Source organism: Pezoporus wallicus, unplaced genomic scaffold (genome assembly GCF_028554395.1).
Source record: "Pezoporus wallicus isolate ANWC-B61680 ecotype Strahan unplaced genomic scaffold, APGP_CSIRO_Pwel_v1 contig_8702, whole genome shotgun sequence".
NCBI lineage: Eukaryota > Metazoa > Chordata > Aves > Psittaciformes > Psittacidae > Pezoporus > Pezoporus wallicus.
Genome location: NW_026636754.1, coordinates 2,034,900 through 2,058,867, shown reverse-complemented (window position 1 = coordinate 2,058,867; position 23,968 = coordinate 2,034,900). Strand labels below are relative to the sequence as shown.

At 52.5% G+C, this 23,968-nt stretch overlaps 1 protein-coding gene across 5 annotated transcripts in view; it reads right to left on the bottom strand.

Moving 5' to 3' along the window:
* LOC130595064 (septin-9-like) overlaps window positions 1–23,968 on the bottom strand; it is a 131,830-nt gene that overhangs the window by 40,165 nt on the left and 67,697 nt on the right. For all 5 annotated transcript variants that reach the window (XM_057401428.1, XM_057401432.1, XM_057401431.1 and 2 more), the window contains one exon: window positions 12,596–13,255. In XM_057401428.1, the coding sequence (XP_057257411.1) occupies window positions 12,596–13,255 (660 nt within the window). The remainder of the gene's footprint in view (window positions 1–12,595; window positions 13,256–23,968) is intronic.

The following is a 23,968-nucleotide window of genomic DNA, read 5'->3' as shown; positions in this document are numbered from 1 at the left end:
GGGCTCATCCTGTGCAGGGATGCTGTTACAGAGAAGGAAGGGCTGGGAGGGGGCCCCAGGGGTCAGCCAACAACAAGAAGAAAAATAAATCAAGCACACAGCAATTTACAGAGCAGCATTTGCTCCTTCCTATGGGCCCACACTTACACCACAGCTGCTCAGCAGAGGCTGAGGATGCTGAAATGCCTGAAGGGCTCCAGGACACTTCTGTGGAAGAATGCTTTCTTTTCCAGTTAATTCCCCCCTATCTGCCCTCCCCAAGGGCACCCAGAGGACCCAAGGATCCTGTGTGGGTATCTGCTTCACCAGCTCCATCCATGAGGTTTTGCTCCAGGACACGGTGAGCAGGGCAGCAATGGGCTTCAACCCAGCTCCGTTTGGGACAGCAAATCCTCTTCATCCCTTCCCTGTTGTGTATGACCACACTGCTGGTCCCTGCACAGAGTTGCAGCCATGTAGGCAAATGGGGATGGCTCTGAGGCAAATAAATGTATTTATACCCCAAAACAGCCACAGCATCTGCCCTGCTGGTCCAGCAGCCCTAATGCAGCCCATCCCTCCACTCCTACCCCCATGGCCCTGCCTGCAGGAAGCAATGCCAGGACCAGGGCTGGATCACACACACACACCCCCCACACCCCCTCTGAGCTTAAACCAGCCTCAGCATGTTGTGCAAGAGCAGAGGGCACCGCTGAAGTGTTACTGGGCTGCAAACACAGCTTTCAGCCGGCTGTGACTACTTTGAAGACTGAAATCAGCCCCATCTTCCCCTCCCCCGGGTTTGCTGGCCAAAGATTTTTTCCGGGAAAAGCACCCCATGGAAAACCTGGGAAAACAAACAGGGTGTGCCTAGCCAAATCCCTGGCGCCAAGGGCTGTGCTGCTGGGGGTTTAGGGGGTTATGTGCCATGCTGAGCACCAGCAATCGGTGCTACCCCTCTCCCCAGGTACAGAGCTGCTTGCTGAGGACGGGACTTACCCCTTCTGATCCGTGCTCTGAAGAAAGGCCAAGGCTCCCATGTGAAGTGGTGCAGGGAAAGAAAGGGTCAAGGAGGAAAGCCAAGGAGGAGGATGTTCAGAGCTCTGCATAATGCTCCATTCATGGTAAGCCCGCCCAAGAGGGCACCCACATGCTCTGCTTCTGCTCCTAGGGCTGGAACAACACCTCCCAAAGTGACTCAGGTCCCAGCATGGGTGTGAGAGGTCTCATTTCCACTATGAGCAATTTTATGCTTCCCAGTGACTGTTAGCAGGAAGCCAGAGTGAGCAAACTCAGACCAGCTCTGACCCATACCCTGCTTACTCTGCCACTTTTCTACGCTGCAACTTCGGGCTCCCAGCCACACAGTGCAGGTATTTTTTAGCCAGCTGGTAACATTTCAATTAAAACCATCTAAATCTCCACGCTCCAGCCAACAAAACTGGGGTTTGGAGATGCCTTCCATAACGGAGCAAAAATCCCCAGTGAGCTGAATTACATCTCAAGGTGCGACACCCATCAGAGAGCTCCAGCGAGGACCACCCTGATCCACAGAACCACTGCCCTGTCCACTCCTTGCTGCCGGCACACAAAGCCTCTCGTTTCTCTTCTACCCTTGCGCATCTCTGCCCTTGGCCATCCGGCTGCTATTCCCTGCCTGGCCAGGTAGATGGTGCTCAGCCAGCACGAAGTGGGAAATCAGCTGGGCCGGAAGAATGAAGTTACCTCTGATGAAGCCAATGAAGTCGAAGTGGTTTCCGCTGACAGATGCGGAAGGTCCCGCTCCAGCCCCACACAAACGGGACCAACTCCAACCCTGAACATCTATTTCATACTGTTGCCTTTCACCTCAGACTGGCAGGTGGCAGATAAGCAGGCTGCAAACACTGCAGCGAGCCCAGTGCTTTCCCAGCTCTCATTTTCTGCTGAAAACTCCCTCCACTGACATTTTGCCCCCACCTTTGACCAGCTCCCCCCACACATTTCCCACAAAACCAAAACACAGCAAAGCCCAGTGGGGCAGGAAACAATTTGCCCATTTTTCCCCTACAAAGCCAAGGGGATGGGGCCGGGGGGCACTGTCAGGGCCCCTCATCCTGCAGGAAGCTGCCGGGCGCAGGCAGCTGGAGGGGTCCAGGCTTTCCATCACATCACCCCAGGGTCGCTCTCCTCTGCCGTGCCGGATGTAGGATGTCTAATATTTCTCCCATTCTGTTTTAACACTCACACCATCTTGGGAGCAGGAAGCTTAAGCCATTTCCTGCAAGGCATTGCTCTGCCCTTCAAATACTTTCGGCCTGGATGCAAGCTGTTTTAACACCAAGCTGGCAGCTGGAAGCGCAAGATCAGAGGAGGGGTTTGCAGAGGGAAAACTCAGTTTGTGAAACCTCTCTCCAGTCCCTGCTGCCCCAGAGCAGTAAAATAAATATTGCCACAGACAATAAGAGAAGAATTAATCGTGCATGTGTAAAAATGAGAAGGGAAAGGATAAACTCAATGTTCTCTGGGTCCCCCCAAGGGACACGGCACTGCTCCCCAGCACAAAGCCACAGCCACGTCCCCCTTGTCTCTGCAGTCCACAAGTTGAGGCTTTCCCAGCTTTGCTCTTGCAGAGGAGCCCAAATGTTGGCTTTGGTTTGCTCATTCTTCAAACAAGCATTTCACAGACTGCCTGTCCCACAAATGGGCTGAAATAACCCCAAAGAGACCCTTCCCACTCCTCCAAGTGGAAAACCCAAATGCTCATTCCCTGAAGCTCCGCAGAGCAGCTTTGGGCTGTGCCAAGGCAGAGCTGGAAATCCCACAGAGCCAGGTCAGTGGAGCTCAGTCCCATCCCAACACCCTCTCAGCCACATCCTTTCCTCCTCCACATGAGGTCCTGTGTGCAGAGGAAGGGTCCAGCCCTGTGCCGCATCCCCGAGAGCCCCTTTTCCAGAGAGGAGGACCCTGGCCATGCTTCAGGCCAACACAAGAAAAGAGAACAAATCCCCCAGGGTCCAAGGCAAACTCGGGCTGTGGGGAGATTCTGGACGACAGGAACCAAGGAGGGAGGGAGGTGGATGGCAGCCCATCCCCTGCTGCTGTCCCTGGCTGCTTCACGTGTCACACATGAGCACTGGTTATCTCCTCACAGCTCTTCTCCTGGTGACACGCATGGACTCCTGTCCTTGCTACAGGGAAATAAAGCCAAGCCCCAGGGCCATTCAAAGGCCTCAGATTCACTGAGCTCCCACCCACAGAGCTGCTCCTTTGTGAGACTTTTCTGCCCAGGAACCAAAGCCACAAAGCAGAGAGGAAACCCCAGAGCTCCTCAGGATCACACAGGAACCCTTCCCCTCCCAGCCTCAGGGCAAGAGTTTCTGGGCTGTAAATAAACTTGTATTTACTACACAAAGTAGGGCAAAGAGGACCATTTCCCTGAGGGACAGTGGGAGGAACATCAGCATCACGGCAGGATCTCAGATTTCATCTGATTCCCGGAGACCTCCATAGGAGCCACACAGGGCATGACAACACCTCTCCTGTGGCCACATCCCGCCCACATCCTGCTTGTCTCCCCATTTCCAGTCCAAACAAAATGAATCTGGGGCATGGCTCTGCCCAGCCAGGACCCCAGGCCTGGAGAGATCGTGGCTGAAGCAAATTCACCTCCCACAAAGCAGCAGGCAGCAGAAGAATCCATCCTCTGCCAATGAGCCATGATGGATCTAATGGTGCCCTCCAGGACCACCAGAGTCTCCCAGCACTGATGTGCTGCGTTACCAACATCTCTGCATTGAACTACCTAAAGCCTGGGCAGCACCCTCAGCACTCAACTGTATCCTCTCATCTTCTCTCCAAGTGCATCAAAAGGGGTGGATGGGGGATCTTGGGGGTGGTGTGACCTCAGGGAGAGCCTCAGCAGCCTGTGAACTCGGCCTCCCACTTCCACCCCATTTATCTGCGCGTTGGGCTGCAGGAGGAAGCGGGTTCAGCCAGAGTTTGTCTAAACAATTATGTTTTATCAGAAAAGCTGCTCAGATCTACTCCTTTTTTCCCAGGACAAATCTGGACTCCAAGGTAATCTCTATTCTCCTTCCTATCTGCACAAGATGGAGGCAGAGGAGGAGGACATGAAGCAAAGAGCATGCAAACACCCTACCAGCGCCTGCTCCACCTCCCTCAGTGTCAGCAGTCTCCATCACTCATAAATCAGGAGGCAGCATCCATCCCCACATCTGCTCCCCACACATCCAATGTTTGCCTTCCAAATCCTTTTTTTCCCTCCTCCAAACTACAGGTTTTTCAAATTTAGGAGAAAGCAGACTGAAGAGCAGAGTAGATTGGAGATGGTTTTGATATAGGAACCATTTGATACCCTCCCTCTCCTTGTGGACAGCTGGGGAGCTCTCTCTTCGTAGAGCCACTCCAGTAATCTGGACAGAGCAGCTTCTCCCATCCTGCACAGCTCCACCTCTGTGACCAGGATCAGCAATTTTCTTACCACCAGCTGAACCTCCAAGAAGAAAGGACTCAATGTAAGGACTGACCCTGAAGCATCTTGCCACATGCACCAGCTCCTTGTTAGGAAAGGAGAAACGAGTGGGTAGGGACATTCACCCAGGGCAATGAGAACATGAACAGCAAAGGCAGGATCCTGAACCAGTTCTTCTGCCATCCAACCTTTTGTCATCTCCTCAGTGGTTTTCTGTCTCTAGGTCCCCGAACTTACCTCACTACAGATGGGAGTGAGTTGCCAGTGAACACCCAAGTATGTGACGTGTGCAATGGAGGACAGCACCCCTATGCTGTTACAGCAATTAGCCGTGCATTCATACCCTCTGAAACTGTAACCAGGGACTCATCCTGTACTTCCATGTGCCAGAGCTGCAGAGAAGGGTTCAGAGGACACCATCACTTCAGAACCTCGGCAGAAAGCAGCACAACCTCCAAGATCAGAGCAAATAACACAGACAGTGAACAAGAATTCACATCCAGAGTCGTGACATGCAGGGGAAGCAAACACAGGCAGGGGCTCCAGCCAGTGCTGGGTAGGGCAATATCTGCAACACTCCTCCAGATCTCCCCGTCACACATGAAATACACCCCAGGTGCAACCAGGCTGGAGTTGAAAGCTCTACAAAAGACTTGTGTCCTACCGTACAGTTGTAATGGGGAAAGCTCCTTTCAACAGCTTATGTATCATTAACTTTTATCACTGCCCTCTCCTCCTAGACACCATACCCTTTTGGATTCCCATCTAATCTTCCTGCCTTGAGATCTCCCCAGACTGAGCTTTGCTTTGAGAGAGGGAAGGAATGTCTGTCCCACTCCACGAAGAGCAGGAGAGAAAGAGAAGGGGGAAAGACAGAGCCATCATAAAAACTTTTAAGTACTATGATAAGCATCAAAGACAGTTTGAGCCATTAACTCAAGTAAATAATTGTCCACAATGACCTGTTTGCAGAAGAAGCTGACACAAGGGGACCAGGCTTGCTGGGGGCTGTCAAGCACGACTGGTAACAAGGAATTAGTGTCTTGCACAGTTCTGTCCTGCTGCAGCATCCCTTTTCACCTCCACCTTTTTGACTCTGGAAATAATACAGGAAGGTAACATTTGGCCCAACTGGAGACATCCCCAGCTGAACTGCTTGCATGGGCTCTCTTTACATTCAGCAGAGCAAAACCCTTTAAGGACACAATTCCCACCAGCCAAAAGGAGACATCCAGATGATTAGTTCAAGTGCAGACACCTCAAGCAAGACAGGGTGAACACCATGTAGTATGTATAGCTGAAGCCACGTGCAAGGGATCCATTGGGAGCATTCCCTGCAAAAGGTTTTCCTCACAGACAGGCAAAGGCTGAGTTCACAGAGGAGCAAAAGGAGGTAGGAGCTCAGCTCCCACTAAATGTTTTTGGACCCTTGGAAACACCAGCCAGGGACCATGCAAGTGCTGAACCACAGAGAGCCTCTGCAGAGCTGGAATGCAAAGAACACCAAGAGGCTGGTGGGACCACCCAGCTCAGACTTAGCCTGGACACTGTCTCTCGGGTTGAAAAGCTAAACATAAATGTGAGGTTATGCTCCTATTTGCTAGAGCATCAACCAGCTTTGAACTCGGTGATGAAAGATGCTGCATTTCAGTCATTCTTCATTCCTGCTGTACAAACTGCCTTTGCTATGCAAAATCCAACCCACTGCTTCCACAAGGAAGAAGCTGCAGACAACACAAGGCAAGGAGGAACCAAGGAACTGAGGATGCCCATGCTGGCACTCCTGGGCTGGCACAGCAACCTCAGGCTGCTTGTGAAGATGATCTGCTTTCTATAAATGCAGAAACATCTGCAAAGTTTTGTTGCCTGCAAAATGGTTTGGACCAAACCCTTCAGTCCAGCTTTGTCTCTCAATAGGGGTACTGCTATCTTCATGCCAAGACAAAACGAAAGAATTCAAGAGTGAAGTATTTATGCATGTGACCCTCCAGAAAGCCAGGGAACTGCTTCACAGAGCCCCGTTCAGAAGACTGACAAAACAAATGGCCCAAATTCAACTAACCCGAAGGAGAGCAGCCTTCTCCCCAAGTCCCTCCTTTAAAACCTGCAACAGATGCAAGAAAAACTGGGCCCAAAGAAGTCTGAGTACAGGCTGCAGTCCAAGACCAGCTGCTTCTTCCATTTATAGCCACATTCACTTCAGCTTCGTTGCAGCATCTTGGACAATACAAAAGTGCCTGTGTGCCTGTTTGTTTGCTGGAGGAGTAAAGAACCCAACTGGCTTGCTGTCACGTTATCTTCTTTGCTCACAACAACGTTTGATCTTCTCAAAACAAAGTTATCTCTCTCCAATCTCAATTTAGCTTCTCAAGTCCTCTTACACAGTTTACAGAATTGGCACTGTACCCAGCCTATGGTGTCCCTTCAACCACTGGCCAACAGAAACAGGCAGGGACAGAGGTCTAGAAATAGTTTAGAAGAAAATGATTTCTTAACTGCAGAAGGTTCATCACCGTTGCCATCGCTTCCCTCCCCCAGCAGACAGCCGAGAAGTCACAAAAAGAGTGGCCGGGCCTTACTGCAGGAGATCAAAGCAAACTCTTTGTTTTATCTTTGTCAAGATTCCAGATTTTATTTGCCTTATCAGCCTGTAGGATGATTAAACTAAATGTGAGAAAGCTTGAGGATGCCAAAAGGAGCTGATGGGCGGGGAGCATGCTCCCCAGCACGACTGCCATGGGCTCCAGACATGCAAATACCACAAGATAAACAGAGAAACTCTTGGGTCTGGCTCATACACGCCACCCTCAGCCAGGGCTGCATCTCCCATCGCCTTCCAGCATCACTCATCCATACATAAATCCAACAGCAGGCAGGAGTGCTCTCTTGTGTTTTCAGTGCAGCAGAGGCACCCCTCTGCCCAGTGGCTGCCCCAGGCTGCATGGATGGAGGTGCAGAGCCAGAAGGGTCCTCCTCACCCCAGAACAGACCCCACCAGCCTGCAGCTCATCACCTTCTCCTGGGAACAGGAGGCTTTGGCCTCTACAGAGACAAGTTCAGTCCGAGATACTTCCTGCAAGCTTCAGGAAGCACTGCCATGGATGCACAACAGAGCTCTCAGACCCAACCTAGCCATGGAAGAGACCTGACAGGTTGTTCAGCACAGTGCCAGGAGGATATGCAGCTTAGCATCCATTAGGTTTGCCCTCTCTTGGTCTCAAACGACATGGGGCAGGGAAGGGAAGTTGGAACTGTAATGTTTCCTATGGGAAACTACTCCTTCGCATAATGAATCTCCACTGGGGAGATCACTGCTTTTCCTATGGGCCCTCAGGGACTTCCAACAGGGCAAATGAATTCTCCATGTGACTGCACCTCTGGCTGCCTGCACTGAGGCTGCAGCACCCACACAGACCCTGATGGCATCCACATGGACGGTGCCCACACAGACACAAAGAATGCCAACGTGACCGGAGCTGAACACAGTGTAATGAGCTTGGGAAGAGCATTCCTGGAGGGCAAAGATGTGCAGCAGAAGGACCACCACTTCCTGACATCCACAACAGCCCAAATCACCCCAGAAGGAACCAAGCTGCCTGCAAGGACAGGAACAGAGCACATGGTGGGAAGGGGAAAGCAGAAATCACCCAGTCTCCTCCACTCCCCTTCCTAGGGCAGGTGGCCATGCATGTGGCATCGCAGATCAGGCAGCATCCCCACTATGGGACACGGTCATCTCCCCGTACACGCTCCTTCATTCCAAGTCACTGGTGCTGCAGGTCCCCAGTTTTCCAGATTATCTCATTTTTGGCCCTCAAGTTCCCAAACTGGGACTCTGTGCTTCCCACTCAGCTTCTCCATTTGGTATCTTGGGCTGCAGGCATTTCCCCATTAGAAACAACAAGAAGAACAAGGCTACCCGTAATCTGGCCCAAATGTGTCAGCTGGTTTTAAGGAAATGTGTCCCTACAGCTTTAATCTTCTTGTACAGTTAAATTGCAGTGCAGCCTGGGGAGCTGGAAATGATTACTCACTGCATCTCCACTCAGCCCTGGCCTCTTCATTCACTGTGGGGAGTGTTGCTGTGTTAACAGTCAGCCAAATCCCTCTAACCCCAGCTCCAGCAAGGCAGTCCAGCCCCATCAGCCTCACAGGTTGGAAAGAAAAGAGTTGAATTGTAATTGTAATAAAGAGAAGGTGAATTGCTTCACTCTCCTGATGTCACCCTGTTTGTTCTGCAGTCAAATAGGATGGGGCCCTTATTACTTTTTAAGGGGCACCTGGCACCCTGCACAGCTGTGCCAAAGGGGAGAATCAAGCAGTGATGGAACAAAGACTCCAAAAAAGCTGAAAGCTCAGGGATGTTTCAGACAGTTTTTGCACATCACCATGGTGGAACACAGCTTTTGGAGAGGAAGGTCAAGATCATGTTTTAGGTGAACATTCCCATTATTCATTGTATCTGCTTTGATTTATCTGAACAAGTTCCAGAGCATCCTTGCAAGAAAGGACTGAGAGGAAGAACTGTGGCCCTATCAATTGCCAAGAGCAGGACAATGGGGCGAGGGCAGCAGCGGGCAGCAGAATGTGGTGAAGAGCCCACCTCGCTGCAGCACGCTGTCCCCAGGGCCCTGGGCAACGTGACCATGGCAGATTGTGAGGAGGGGAAAAGGATCATCGGCTCAAAGCACCTATCACTCTTCATCTGGGGTTGTTTCTAAACCATCACCTGAACTGAGCCTGCCCCACAAACACAAACAGGTTCAGACTGGGGGGAGCAGAGAGGAACTATTAAAACAAAGTGGAAAACATTAACTCTTCTAGCACCAAAACCGTTTTTGCTGCCACTTCTCAAACCCGACCACCACCGCACTGCAAGGCATGAAGAGCAACAGAAGAGCAAATGTTCAACCACACGTGCACAACACCAGCATCAGCAACAGGAGGCACCAGTGGGAGGGGATGCTGAGGCAGGATCAGCCACGATGGACTCAGTGAGGCTCTTTCCAAGGATTCATCCAGCTCAGGAGAAGCCTCAACATCCCTCCTTCGGGAAGGGCCATTGCATGTATCTGGATGAAGTATTGCTGCTCCAAAACGATTCCCTTTTCCTCTCCTTGCTCAGCAGCAAGCAATGGAAAGCAGACCTGTGGGGTTGCCCTCCTGCCCAGAGCCATGAGGGACACCCCAGACAAAGCTGCTGCTCCAGAGCAACCAGGGAGGAAGAAGAGGGTCAGAAGGAGGAGGTGATGGGGGCTAAGCCAGCCAGCACCTGGTGGCTGCAGCACCAGGCAGGGTCACCAAAGCAGGACCCAGCTGCCAGGCAGAACTCTGGTAAATTCTACCCACTGAAGAGACCCCTGCAGTGCCCAGGGCTGTGGGTCACAACCACCACCTCCCCTCACCTTCTACCTCATGTTTATTTTCAATGGCTTCTGCCTCTTTCTGCCTTTTGCATATTCCCCCCTTGCCTACAGCCACTGCACAACCCTGCTCACATTCCTCTGGATGACTCTGACTATACCAGTCTCCATTGCCTGGCCACCCCCATCACATCTCCTTGTCCCAGCTGGGCAGCACCAGCCACCATGGGGACATGAAGTCCAGCTTTGCTGGAGGGCTGGTACATCACACCCATGATGCACATCTCTGTCCCATATCTCCCTATCGCCAATGGCCCAACTCCATGTTAAACCTGCAAAAGCACAGCCAGGGCTCCCCAGGGAGCACAGGAGAGGGAGAACAGGGATGGGGAGGAATATTTCTTGCTCTTCTGCCCCACGAAGACACCTCCTGCCCTCCTCCACCTCGAGAACCATGGCTGTGGAGCAGGCTCAGCCCACGCCACCAGCCGCACCGCTCTAATGAAGCTCAGTGCTATAATTACTCCTTTCCTTTGTGGTTTGCTCTGAGCTGCCAAGCTCTGCCATTGCCCTTCTCCTCCCACCCGTCTCTTCCTGCACAACACTCTCCTGCATACCTTCAGCAGCGGGACAAGGGGTTAAGGACAAGGCAGCTGAGGCAGCAGCTGGGGAAGGCAGGACCTAGCACAGACACAGGCAGCTGCCTGCATCCTCTGGTCAGCTCTTTGTGCTGGAGTGCCACCAGGCATCGGGATCAAGGGGCATCCAGTGCCATGGAAGCATCTCTTGGGTACCCCAAACCCTGGGAGCAGCAGGAAGGAGCAAGACTTCACACCACATGTTGTCTCTGCTGCAGATGTCAGGGAGCCCAGCTTTTCACTTCGGGGGTTGTGGTGTGGCCAGAGCTGCAGTGGATCTGGTGAGCATCAACAACGTGCCTGCATCCATCTGCAGGGCTCCCTGAGGTCTCCCAGCAACAAGGAGAGATCCCATCCACACACCCAGCATCACCCCAGGGTGGGTGTTGTGGACCAAGAAAGGAATGCTCCGCAACAGGGCACAAAAGCAGCCCAGGGAACCTCGAGTCATGGTGATAGAGAAGGTTGGGGGTGACTGGGAAGGGGACATGGGCTCTGGCAGTGACCCTGATAAAGAAGGTTGGGGGTGACTGGGAAGGGGACATGGGCTCTGGCAGTGACCCTGAGCTGTACATGCATGCTGACACAGAGGGAGAAGGAGCCAGAGCCCTCCCTACCCCTACAGCTTGGTGTCCTGGCTCTTTTTGGAGGCATTTAGACTGAAAGCCCCTTTTGTACAGGGAGCAAGGGCTGGCTCGCTCTGCAAGGCAGGCCCTTGACAGCTGGGTTCTGGGGTAAAACTCATCCCCAGCAGCTGTCCTGGGCTTGTGGAGTCCTTTTGATGCAAAGAGCCTCCCTCTGCCCCTGTACCCGGGCAGCTGGGGGATTCAGCAGCTTTAGACGGTCTTTTGCTCTTAAAGTGCCCAACTGTCCTCAGTTGAGAGCTTGGGAAGCTCAGAGCAGCCCAAACCCAGACAGATGAGGCTGAGCACCCACCCCTGGGAGAAGATGGGCCTCCTGTGTACCATGCACACGGCAGCTGGGGACAGAGAACCCATAAGGGAGGCCCAGGCTGAACCCCACCACTGGGCTGGGTCTTGGAGCTGGAGCTGGACCAACCTGCTGCTCACTGAAGGCATTTGTCTGCTCTTTAAAACACAGCTCAGAAAAGCCACACCTAAGCCATACACAGCGAGAGAAACCTGCTTCAGTCTTGGGTTCAGCACCAGCTCCACCACTGACCTCTGCTTTGATTTTAGACCGTGCACATACACCAAAACCTGGCCTCTCCACAGACCCCGTTACTGTGGAGCCTGTGACTGCTGTGCCCATGGAGCAGGAGCAGGGAATACCCCATGGCAGGGCGAGACGAGAGCGCATGGTCCTGCTCCAAGGCCAGGCATGGACCTCCCAGGTCTGGTTCGGCCACCACACACCATCCCACAACCCAAGGGTGAGAGGTGCTGCCCCCCAATCAACCACTGCATCCCACAGGAGAGAGCTCGTGGGTGATGGGAAAAATCATTAGCAGGCCAGGAGAAGGGGAAAAAGACATGTCCAAAACATCAGGGAGGATAAATGAGGCTGGCGGGGGAGGGAAGCTGGCTTTAATACGGGATTAATCAAAACCAAGAGAGAGCTAATACAAGCCAGGGCTCCAGTTTAATAGTGGCTCTGGTCCATGATGTTATTAGATTTTGGCTCCACGGCCAAGAAAACACTGACTCCTCCTAATGACGAGATGCTTTCTGCCCACAACCATAAGCAACAACACTGAACAACAAAGCATCACAACAACCACACACTCTGACACTGGACAACAAACCATTACAATTCCACAACCACCACCTCTCCAGCACCTCAGAGCCTGTTCTAGATGCTGTGCAGGCAGGTTGGGCTGCACATGGGGCCTGAGCCGGCAGAACTGTCATCTTCTGCAAGCACCCAGGCTTTTGGCATTTTCTTTTTAACCTCCATGTAGGCTTGATAGCATTTTTTATTCAAACTGACAGTTCTTTCAGCCAGGATAAACTCAAGGATAACAACCATGTATGTGACACATCTGAGCACAGATCCAAGACCACCCTTAAAAGGCATCACCACCTGAGCTGAAAGAGCAGAACCCAGTGCTCAGCATCCCCGCATGGGCTCTGGGCCTCAGCCAGCATCTCACCCAAGCAGCTGCCTGGAGCTGTACTCACCTTCTTCTCTCTTTGGTGGGCTCTCCATCAGCACAGGCTGTGGCTTTGGCTCTGCCTGGGGAGGCTGGGTGGCCAGGGGAGGCTCCGAGCTCTCCGCTTGCCGCGCTGGTGCGGCTGGCACCTCGGTGGCCTTGGCTACCTGAATTTCCACGCGCTTGGTGGCCGTGTCGGGCACAGGAGCACTGGCCACCTCTGCCCTTCGCTGGGGCATCTCGGGGATCTTTGACGGTGGCGCTTCTACCCTGCGGAGACCCGGTTCCTGGGGCTTGCCGAGGGTGATCTCAGTCCTCCTTGGGGTGGGCTCGGGGGGTTTGTGCCCCAGCACATCTGCTCTTTTGAGGCCAAACCTCGACAACCCTGCGGTGGAGTTCTCCACCTGCTTGGATGAGATGTCAATGGAGATTTCCGTTCTTCTGGACACCGGCTCAGGCAGTTTGGGTCCGGAGAGCTCCACTCTCCTCAGAGAGGGCTTGGGTGATCTTTGGGCTGTGGGGTCCGCATGTCGGGTGGGTGGCTCCGAATTCCTGGCGCCGAGTTCCTGAAACTTCTGTGTGGAGCTGGATACGGTGGACCTGAGGAGAGGGTTCGGAGTCCGTCGTGGTGGGGTGGAGGAATTTGAAGACTGATCTACCTCCTCAACCTCAAAAGACCTTTTCAGAGCTGAAAGACATGAAAAGGAGTTCAGGATTTAGTTACCGTCCACCTGAGCATCTCAAGAGAAACCTAGAGGCATTGTGCGAGGCTCAATGCTATTTCTGCTCCTTCACCTGCGGGTTCATAATGCCATTTAAAGCAGGTGGGGACTGAGGGCCAGGCTCTGCCTCTTGAGACAAGTTACAAACCCAGGAACAAAACTGGAACGAGAGCCAGGAAATTCAACCCAAGAGCAGAAACCATCTCCTTGCTGCCCTCCTCCCATGCATGCACAGAGGGGAGCAGAGGGCCCCATTGCAGCACAGCAGAGCACAGCATAGGACTCGGGGGCAGCAACTGCTTCAATTCCCACACCTCCTTTTCCCTCTTGCATCTAAAGGATGCACAGGTAAGCACAGGCTTCCCAGTGAGTGCTGCCAGGAAAACCCACATGGGGAACAGGAAAACAATCCCAGGAGAGCACCCAACCACTTTAAATGCAGCAAGAAAACCAAAGGTGTCAACCACAGAAGCTCACACCCTTAAAAACAAACCTAGAGATCACCTCAGCCAAAGACTAAAGTGCTTTGAGAACACTGACCTGAGACCCCGATACAAGGAAGAGGCCAACTGGGATGCCTTAGGGACATCCTAAAATCTAAACATCACCATGCTCATTTTACTAGCGGAGAAGTTAGCAGGCAAAGAGAGAGGGATGCAGCATCAGATTGGGTGTTCTGATTTACACTTGAATAGGCAATGGTGCTGCCTTCACCGAGCCCCAGTACTGCACAGGATCTGCCCCAGGTGCACCCAGGTCACCCTGCACAGTGGAGCAGCACTCAGATGAGTGCCCATCACTCAGCTCTGCCCATTGCAAGGGACCCCTCAGCACACAGAGCTCCCTGGCTGGGCAGGCTACATATGGAAGAATCCTGCAAGCCTCCTGAGCCAGGAGCACGTCAGTGGGAACTGGAGGGACACTGGTGTCAGACCTCAGCTTGGGGGCACAAAGCACCACTGAAGGAAGGCTCCATCCATGGAGCGATGCTCCCATCCCAGCTACGCAGTCAAGGGCCAGTAGCTGCCTGACCATGTCCTGGCTCATGCCTGGGCATCCACGTGTCCCCCAGCCAGTCCTCTTCAAAGAAGTAGATGCCTTTAAACCCAGGAGCCAGGTGGATACAAAAGGCAGAACTTCACAGGAAGGGGGGGAAACCAGAGAATCACCACTGGATCGAATCCAAACACCACAGGCTACCCATACCCCCCATGCCCCACAGTACTGAGGCAGGCACAGAGTTGGGGCAGGATGAGGCACAGCCCCAGGGTCCCAAAGCAGTCTCCAAGAGGCGAGGCTGAGCCACATGACAGCCTCAGCGTGATGACAGCCACACTGCTAACAACCAGTCCAAGCACCAGTAATGAGTCCACCCATCCTTCACATCAGCAGGATAATATCAGTAAGATTTAGCCTTTAAAGCCCTGGGCTGGAGATCATTCCAGGTACCAGGAGAAGGGGGAGAGACTGGAGCACAGCCTTCCCCCATCCCGGGATGTCCACCCACCCCTGGAGTGGAGCTGGAGAAGAGCCACCACGCAGGGAGCATCTCCTCTGCTCCATGGGGCTGCTCTGAGCTCCTGGGGCAAGGCCAGGGAGCCCAGGGACCCTTCATCCCTCAGACACATCCTCCTTGGAGAGGAGCCATCTGGCACGGCTGTGTCCAGCTGGTGGGACAGGGGATGTCCACGTGCCTCTGCTCCACCAGCCATTGCAAACACAGCTGCTGACACCCGCCACCCCCTGCTCCAGGCAGGATAGGCAGCGCTTCCATCCCATCCTGGGCAGCAGGAGCTGGGGACAGGGGTGGACCCATCCCACGGCAGCAGCTCCCAAAGGAAATGGTAAGGAAAGAGAGACCCCTGGAGCTGGGGCTCCCATGCTGGACAAGCCACACAGGAAGGTCTGTCCTGCATCTCCAAATTTTCCAGACATTCCTAGAAGGAAAAAGGGAGGCAGTGAAGTAAAATGAAGATGGTTTTTCTCCATTTTCTGTTCTGTTTTGTGAATCACACAGAGCTCTCCCAGCCATGTCACCAACCTCTTGCAGAGGAGATGCTCCCTGCAGCAATCCCTGCCCCGCTGCCTGTGCTTGGCACATCTTGTGCTCTGCAGGTCTGTGTCCAAGTCTCAGTTCTCAGCACCCCCAGAACAATTAATCCAGACAATTCCCACATTTGAGAGCTGTTCTAACTTGTCCAGAACTCTCACGTCTCCAAAACCGAGCTGGAGCTCAGGCTTTCCTGCACAGACTTTTCTATCATTTTCCTTCTCCATCACACCCTTAATGCAGAAAATGGCATTTTAGCTATTTTTTCCCTGAAATCCCAAGTTTAAAACAATGCACCAGTCAAGGCCAGTTTGCGTTCTGCAGGAAAACAAAGAGAGAGGAAGGGGCAACGTAATGTGGAGCTTTCCCTGGCCTCAAGCAGCACCAGGCAGGCAAGAGCAGTGAAGGGGACAGCCTGGCCAGGCACTGCCAGCAACCCAAAGGATGGGGTCCCAGTTGTGTCTATATCAGGCTTTTAGAACCTGCTCATCTCTCCTTCAGCTCAGCCTCTAATCATTCCCTTCAACAAAGCAGCCCAATAACCTCATGACAAATGCACCTGGAGGAACAGTTTGAAGCAAAATGCTCTTAAGGAACCCAATAGCAAGGGAAACACTGTCAAGCATCTTTCCTTAATGAACCTGGAAATCATTAATGAACCTGGAAATTTCCCAGTACGAAGCATTTGGGGATTTCTTTTTGACCCAATAATGAGCTCTGGATGAATTTGCAGGGGTCATGGGATGAACCACCTCTATCATCTCAGCTCCTCTGATGCCCCTTGCTGCTGCTAAAGGAATGGTGGCAGCAGTGCCTGGGAGGTGTGGGGGTCACTTGATGGCACTGCTGGTGCTGCTGCACATGGCCTTTTGACTTCAGACTTCTCAGAGTGCCCCAAGGCCAGGGTAAACCTGCCCAGCACCACCAGCAGTCTTTCTGGAGCACAGCCATCCCCTGCCTTATCATAGGCCTGGACCAAATACAACACCCAAAATGGCTTTTCTCCAAGTCTTTCTGGGCCCTGCTGAAGAAAGGAGAGAAAGGTCAAAGCCCAGACACAAAGGGGTTCAAAAAGCCTAGGGAAGAGCTGGAAAACCACGATTACACCACAGGAGACTCGAGCCATCCAGCCATGCGAGCCGCAGTCCCAACAGGCAGTAAGCAGGTACCAAGGGGCTGGGCAAGGAACTACCGCCCCATGTGAAGGTTAGAAATAGCTTGGCAGCTCCTGACATCAAGATCACATGGATCCCAGTGGCGTTCCCTCCCCAACAGTGTCACTGATGTGACTGGAGACAACCCGAGAGCTTCCCCCCCATGGCTCTCTGCAGGATGGGATGCCCTGGTTGCATAGGGATTCCAGTATCCAGCTTGTCCTGCTGGCACATGTGGCCCCTGCCCCGAGTCCAGTGTGGTATGGAGAAGGTCACACATCCCAGGCACGAGAAAGGATGGGGTCTGTGACCAACAGAGTTTGTGTTTCCACCTCTGAGACAGAGACCTGCAGCCACAAGGGATGCCACCTTCAACAGTGGTGCCCCTTGGCGCAGGGCTGCAGCTCCTCTGCTCACCATTGCCTCTCTCCTGCTCCTTCCACAGAGCAGAGAGAAGGACCTCAGGAAGCAAAGCAACTCTCAAAAAAAGAGGGAAAAAGCTTAAAAATAGCCTGTGCAGAGCCAAGAAAGGAAAGTAAACAGCCTCTGCTCCAATGACCCTCCTCCTGGCTTCCTGCAGGGAAGCTGGCTGATCCACAGCAACAGGAGCTGAAGGCAGGGCAGAGCTCCCACCCCGCAGTGCTGGGTCCTACCCCGGCAGTTGTGGCTAATGCCTTAGGTCCCGTGAGGCCACATGTCCCTGACACCCTGGGCCGAGGTGTCCCAGCCCAGGATGGACTCACTGCAGGGTTAGCCCCATTATGTAATTGTCCAGGCAATTTTCAGGACCAGGTGGGCTTCTCCATCCCCACCAGCAGCACCCGATCGGGTCCCCATCCCCACTGAGCTGGCTGGTGCCAGAGAAAGAGGCAGAGGTGCCTCTTGCCTCCTCTTCCTCTGGAGCTGCATGCACCACGGGGTGTGAGCACAAAACGGTGCTGCCACCAACACCCACTTCCTTTTAACTGATTCCAAACCAATTCAGGCAGCTCTGGCTCAATCCTCCATTGCTGAAGGCAGCATCTCCCGTCCCACAGCAGAGAAAGCCCTAAAATAAGATTTCAGAGTGCTTCCTTTCAGATGTAACCTCTTCCCCTGCCAATCTCTGCCCAAAAGCGTTGTGCCTTGGCTGGGAACTGCTCCTTGAAGTGTCCCTTTGGGGAGCAGACTTGCACAAACCTCTTGAAGTAGCTGCATTTTGCTCAGCATCACACAACCATGGCCCTGGCAGAGGAGAGAGGCACAGGCTGAGATGGCACTGGCTGCGGGCAGCCCTGCTGGCTGTCCACAATGGCAGCAGCTCCTGCAAAAGCACAACCTTCAACTAAACGTGGTCCCTGCCAGCCAGGCACTTTGGGAAAGAAATGCACGTCTTCATCCCAGGCTTGAACACTCCCCAAGCAGGCACAGGGCTTGAGAAGTAGCAAAATATTCATGTCTCTTTCTACTCCACGCTGCAGTGCTGGAGATGTCTGCACAGTGTGGCCACTGCATCCTCGCAGCCACCCCACAGCCAGGTGCCAGCAGGTAACGTGCCACCAGTCACTGCTGCTCTCTAGGGATCTTACAAACTGGGAATAGAAGGCAGAGGTCTGGTTCACACCCCAGTAGCTCATAAAACAGCCAGAGGAGTCACAACCAAGCAACCCATGGCCAAGGTCTCCTATCTACATGCTCGTCTCCCAGAAGGGGAGTCCCTCCTTGGGGGTCCCAGCCAAGCCAAGGGTGCCTAGATGCCATGGAAGGCCCTGGCTCCCACCCAAGGGCTCCACATCTCCTGGTGGGAAGCACCAGGGTTACACAGCATGCCATCCACCACAGCTCATCCACCTCACAGAGCAGTTCCAGGCACCCCATGGAACCCAGGAAAGGGTCAAGGAGGGAACATCTGCTCCTTTTTTCTTCCCTTTTTAAATGGAATACCCAAGGAACAGTCAAGGGGACGCTTTATACAAGGAAACCTCTATGCACAGAGCTCAGGAGGAGACCAAAATAAACAGTGAGGGATGCTGCCTCCTCCGGGACCTGCTTCACAGCCGGAGCCTGAGGCTTCACCATGGCCACAGTGCCCAACTGCTTCCCATTAAGCATCCCCTGCCCCTCACGGGGTGCTGTGACCCCAGGGTTACATTTGCTTGCTTGCTTAGGCACGGAAAGCTGGTCTTGGGTTTTCCAACACATAAGAGCCTTATGGGAGCGGGGCAGCCAGGCCCCCGTTATTTCACACCATACAATGGTACCGTTTGAGAGCGCTGCCTTTCTCTAAACTGCTACCAGATGGTCACCTCCTGTTCCTGGGGAGGAAAGAGGGGGAGGCTGCAGGTCTCATCTTTCAAGGAAACCCTTGGAAACTCAACACAGCATTAACTGCTCACAGCCCTTAAAGCTTCCCAGACCCCTGCCACCAGGCAGCAGGATGCTCACGGCAGTTTTCTGGCCCAGCTCAAGTGCAGAGTGTGTTTGCCCATGTTACCATGGGGCCACCTGGGTATGGCTTATTCAAACCTACTGTCCATGATGCTGCTGAATAGCTGTCGCCATCTGTAACAGAGGTGGATGCATTGTAGTGAACTAAAGGCTCAGTTTCAGGGACAAGTAGGATGTTCTTCATGTATCTATAGAGTGTATATACAAACCTAAATGTCCTGTAGGGACAGAGGAGGGTATCTCTATCCCATCCTCAACAACCAGCTGCTCCCAACTGCACCGAGCTCCTCAAAACCATTGGGCTGAGATGGGAAATTCACTGGCAGTGCAGGCAGCAAGTGATGCTACACATACTGGCAGGACTTTGTGAGTACAGGACCAGCTTCAAAAGAGCCCCGGAAATTCAGCTGCCCTCTTCCACCTTGAGAAATGAAGGCAGGAAACTTTAAAAGCACCTTTCCTGAAGGTACTGGTCATCCAAAGTAAGTGAGAAGTCAGAGTTGCTGGATCCCTTCCCCATGCTTCTGCCAAGAGATTTCACACCTTTCTTTTTCCTATAAAGCAACCTTGTTGCAATACGTACATATAAACACATATAAAAATACATAATGACAATCCATTGTTGTAGCATGACCCCTACCCTATTTTGGGTCAGATTATGACTGGTTTATGCTCAAATCCTTTAACTGACTTTACAGACAGCATACAGAAGAAGTCGCAATAGATCTATTGCATGGTCTGACACAAATCATGTGTAGAAGGTAACACTGGCAACGTGCTCCTAATCTGCAGTGCCTTCCTGAACTGTGCAACCAGTACCAGGAGCTAAACCATGGAGGAAATGTGGGGATAAATGCAAGTTCAGGGCTCTGACATTAAGCAAAGCTTCTCAAGCAGCATTGCATTCACACGCAGTAAGCTACAGAGCAGCCTCAGACCAATGCAGCCAACTCCTCATTTACCAGAAATGACCATGCAAAAGCAAAGTTGGGACTCAGAGTGGAAAAAAAGACAATCCACACTAAGATTAATCCAAAATCCCAGCTTTCCAGTCCCTATAACACAGTTCTAGAATGGTTTTAGCTTTGATTCTCCATTACACTTTGGTTTATATAACCATTAACCCTCAGCAAAACGCTTGCAGATCAGAGCAGTCTATTTTACATCCCTTCTACTCATTTCATAATTGTACAGCAAATGACATCAAACACAGAGTCTCAAGCCCAGCAGATTGCATTACTGGCTCTGCCACAGGCTCTCTGCAGCTTTTGCCTCCTGCCTGTGCTCCAGTTTCCTTTCGATGGGGAGGAGGAAGGAGAAGAATAAATCTTCTCTGCACCTCGCGGGGGACTGCAGGTTTGGTTCGGTTCACTAGTATTTCTAAAACACCTTCCAATCACCCAGAAGGCAAAAGTGTGTTACAGATGGTCTTGCAGACCCCAGACTGCCCTGTACCGGGCCTAGGAAGCAGCCAGACACCATTCCCATGGCTCCCAATACCCAGGCAGGGAACATAAGGAGTGACTCAGGTGGGTGACCAGCCTGGGGACTGGGTGATTAAATCACCGAGTCTGAGCTTGAGGAGACACTCTGATAGGTGGTGTTGCAACGTGATGCTTAAAAAGCTACAGAAAAAGGGAAATTGGCAAAACTGGCTAAAGGAAGGACGCAGGAGCCATTCAGGCCCGGTGACTGCTGGTGCCACTGCTTCCAGCTCTGATGTCTCTGTTGAAGGGGGCTTCCAATGACCAGATGAAAGAAAGCCTAGGCCCCAACCTCACTCCTCAGCATCCTTCTTCCCTCCCAGAGCAGTCCAGCAGACCAGTGCCAGTGTGATGTTGTGTGCTGATGCCCTCACCGTTAACCTGCCACAACTCCCAGGGCTGGGACAAGCTGGAGAGCACCAAACTCACCAGGAGCAATGGGCTGTATAATGTTGTGATGCTTACTCAAACCATTACCTCTATTGCTAGGAGGAGGGTGTCACAGAACAATGCAGTCATGGTGTCCCCTGCCCTGCAGTTCACCGGAGGCTGTGTCTATACCGAGACAACATGTTGGTACCCTACCCCAACTTGGGTGCCAGCAACAGGGTATCTGCTGCAGCACTGGGAAGGTGCAGGGGACAGACTGCCCTGACACCCATGGTGTGGCACCTTTGGGCATGCAAACCAGCCAAGAGCCAGCTTGGACAGACCCTGCACCTGAGTCACCACTCCAAAAGTGTCCCCAGGAGACCCAAGTGCTGAGCTCTGTCCAGCAAGCTCACAGAAACAATCACTGTAAAAGCCTGAGTCAGAGCCAGCAGGAGATAAGAGCTTTCATTAATCTCGGGACAACTCTGCATAAGTTGAAGGTGACAATAAACCCCTTCATTGCCCAAAGAGCTACTCCTCACCAGCACCATTTGTGCAGCAGGGAAGGGAGGGAAGAGGTTCTTTCTAGCAGCAGCACAGCAGATGGGTGCAAACTGCTGATGCCTCCATGAGTAAAGAAGAGGGGTGCCAGGACCAAATGATACCCTGCAGGTACAAAATGAGAAGTGGCCAGGACACAACCCTAGCCCCATGCTGAAGGGCATGACAGCCCACCCCTGTCCCACAAAAAGTTCCCCTGATGGACCCTGAACCTCACCAAACAGGCACAGCCCTATTGGGAACTGGATTCAGACCCATCAACTCATTTTTACAGGCTTCAAATAAGCTTAACCAGGATTTAGGGTCACTTGGTTTGTTGCATCCATGTCCCACCTCTAAAGACTAAGGTGCCAGAGCACACTGCAGCAGGAGGGAGGAAGGGTGGGAGAGGGAAAGAGCCTGCGTAATGGTCCTGCAGAAAGACATTGCCTTAAAGATCAAATATCAGAGTCAGAAACATGAATATCTGGAGTGATTATGGGCTCTGCAGTCTCCATTATTGTCTTTGGATTTATGACAAGTCCCAGTCCAGGCTTTTGCGGCTGCTGTCTGGGTCCTGACTCCTGGGAAAATGGGCTGAGCAGCTCCCTGCAAGGAAGGGCTGCAGAACAGCAACCAACCCAGCACCCAGACAGTGAGGCCACAGGTCCCTCAGTGGTGCCACGACTCTCAGCAGCAGGTTCGCTGGCAGGCATTGACCAAGAGATGTAGACATGGTCACTTAAATCCATTAGGCATGACCCAACATGTTCTAGAGGTGCTTCCAACTCACTTCACTGCCATAAACCACCAAGAAGCAAAGAGTAAAGCAGCTGAGTTATTATATTTTAGGTGAGCTTCTTACTAAGGGAAAGATGCAACTAAGATCCCAGAGACTGGTGAGTACCTGGAAGAGGCAGCATCGTGTACACACTCCAGACCTTGACTTACCACCAGGCACCAGCAGTACACTTGCACAGGCTCCAGTATCAAGCCTCATCCTCTTTCTGTCCCTTCCCATCCAGCCACTTTTGAAAGGTTTCTTTATGATGAGCACAGCACTGTGCTCACTTTGCTCAAGACTGATCTCCAGTGGACAGCAAGAGCTCATCCACACAGGCCAACACTGGAAACCCTCCATGCTGACACAGAGCCAAGGACACTCTGGTCCATGCTGCAGTGAGTGGTTGCCCATCCCCAAGGACATGCAGCCCAGCCCTACTCCTTGCATAAGATGTCTATAAACAATGACCTTTGGATGAGCCTACATCCTAAGAAAGGCCAGAGGCCATCCCCAGAGCCCAGCTCACATGGATGGAGCTGTTCTTCCCCTTCCCACTCTCTCACAACCTTGTTATTCCCAAGGAACTAAATATACATAGGGGAAAAAAAGCCCAAACAACAAGAGTCCACAACGGCAGGTCCCTGCTGGTGTAACCAGGCAGATATGATTTTTCCACTCTACTGAAGGCCAGTTCTGCAGGAGAAGATACAACTTCCACAGGAAAAGACACAACTCCTGCCTTCCCACAGGCACCTTCCCCTGGCTCCTGTCTCTCCCTCCATACACTGATTTGGCAGGAAAACCCCATCCTTTTGTCTCAGATTCAGGAATTTAGATAGGAAGAGTGGACACAGAGAGAAAACATCTGAAGCATCTATAAAGCTCATCATTGAGGACACTAGAGGTGACTTGCTGTCTACATCATTCAGCTGGGAGAGTGGCAGTGGCTCTACCCATGCTGGGCTGGTGATGAAGAATACCAGAAGAGACCAGTTGCAATATAACCAACAACTGACATTCAGGAGCTCTGCTTCACTCAGAGGGTTCAGGTGATCTGAGATATCACCTGAGAGATCTTTTTGTATTTCCTTTTCCAGGCACAAGCAGGACCCAGACTCCCAGCCCATTCCCACAGATGTAAGCCCTGGCAAGCACTCATTCTGCAGCCCCTTCGGCACGGCTGCCAGGGGAGACCCCAAATCCTTATTCAGCGAGATGCTTACACAAACACGGAGCACATCCCCTCTCCGGGGCTCTTCATCACATTGAATTCGAGCCGCATCACCCACATAACATCGCGACCATCCCTCTGGCACATTCCTGCTAATATTAGCAGGAGGCAGCAGCTGCTCCCCATGGCAGCAGGCACAGCAGCCCCGAGCAGCACAGGGGATGCACCACGGCCACGTGTCCCACAGACATCCCTGGCATTTGTTCAAGCAGATTTTAAGGACGAGCCCGTGAGACTCATGCACATAGAAGAGGCTATTCCTAATAAAGCCCCTCCCAAAAACAACCTGGCTGATGTTTCTTTGTCTTCAATGACCCTTAAAACCAGGACAGAACTTAGCATGAGTCAGGACCTCTTTGAGAAGAAGTCTGTGGCTGAAATACTAGTAATAGCCTTCATCAGGCAGTGCAAGCAGTAGATGTCTGTAGGGAAAGTGCCAAGAGTGGGGAAGAAGAAAAATAACACTAAGCAAAGACTGCCTCATAGTTTCTGCCTGTCCGTCCCCCCGTCCCCCCCCCCCCAAGGCTCTAGCTCTGGCCATCACACTGAACCCCTTGGCACACTCCACACACCCACAGCCCCACTTAGCATTTACCAGCACTCGCAGCTTGCACCCGCTGTGACATTTGTGTTTTCA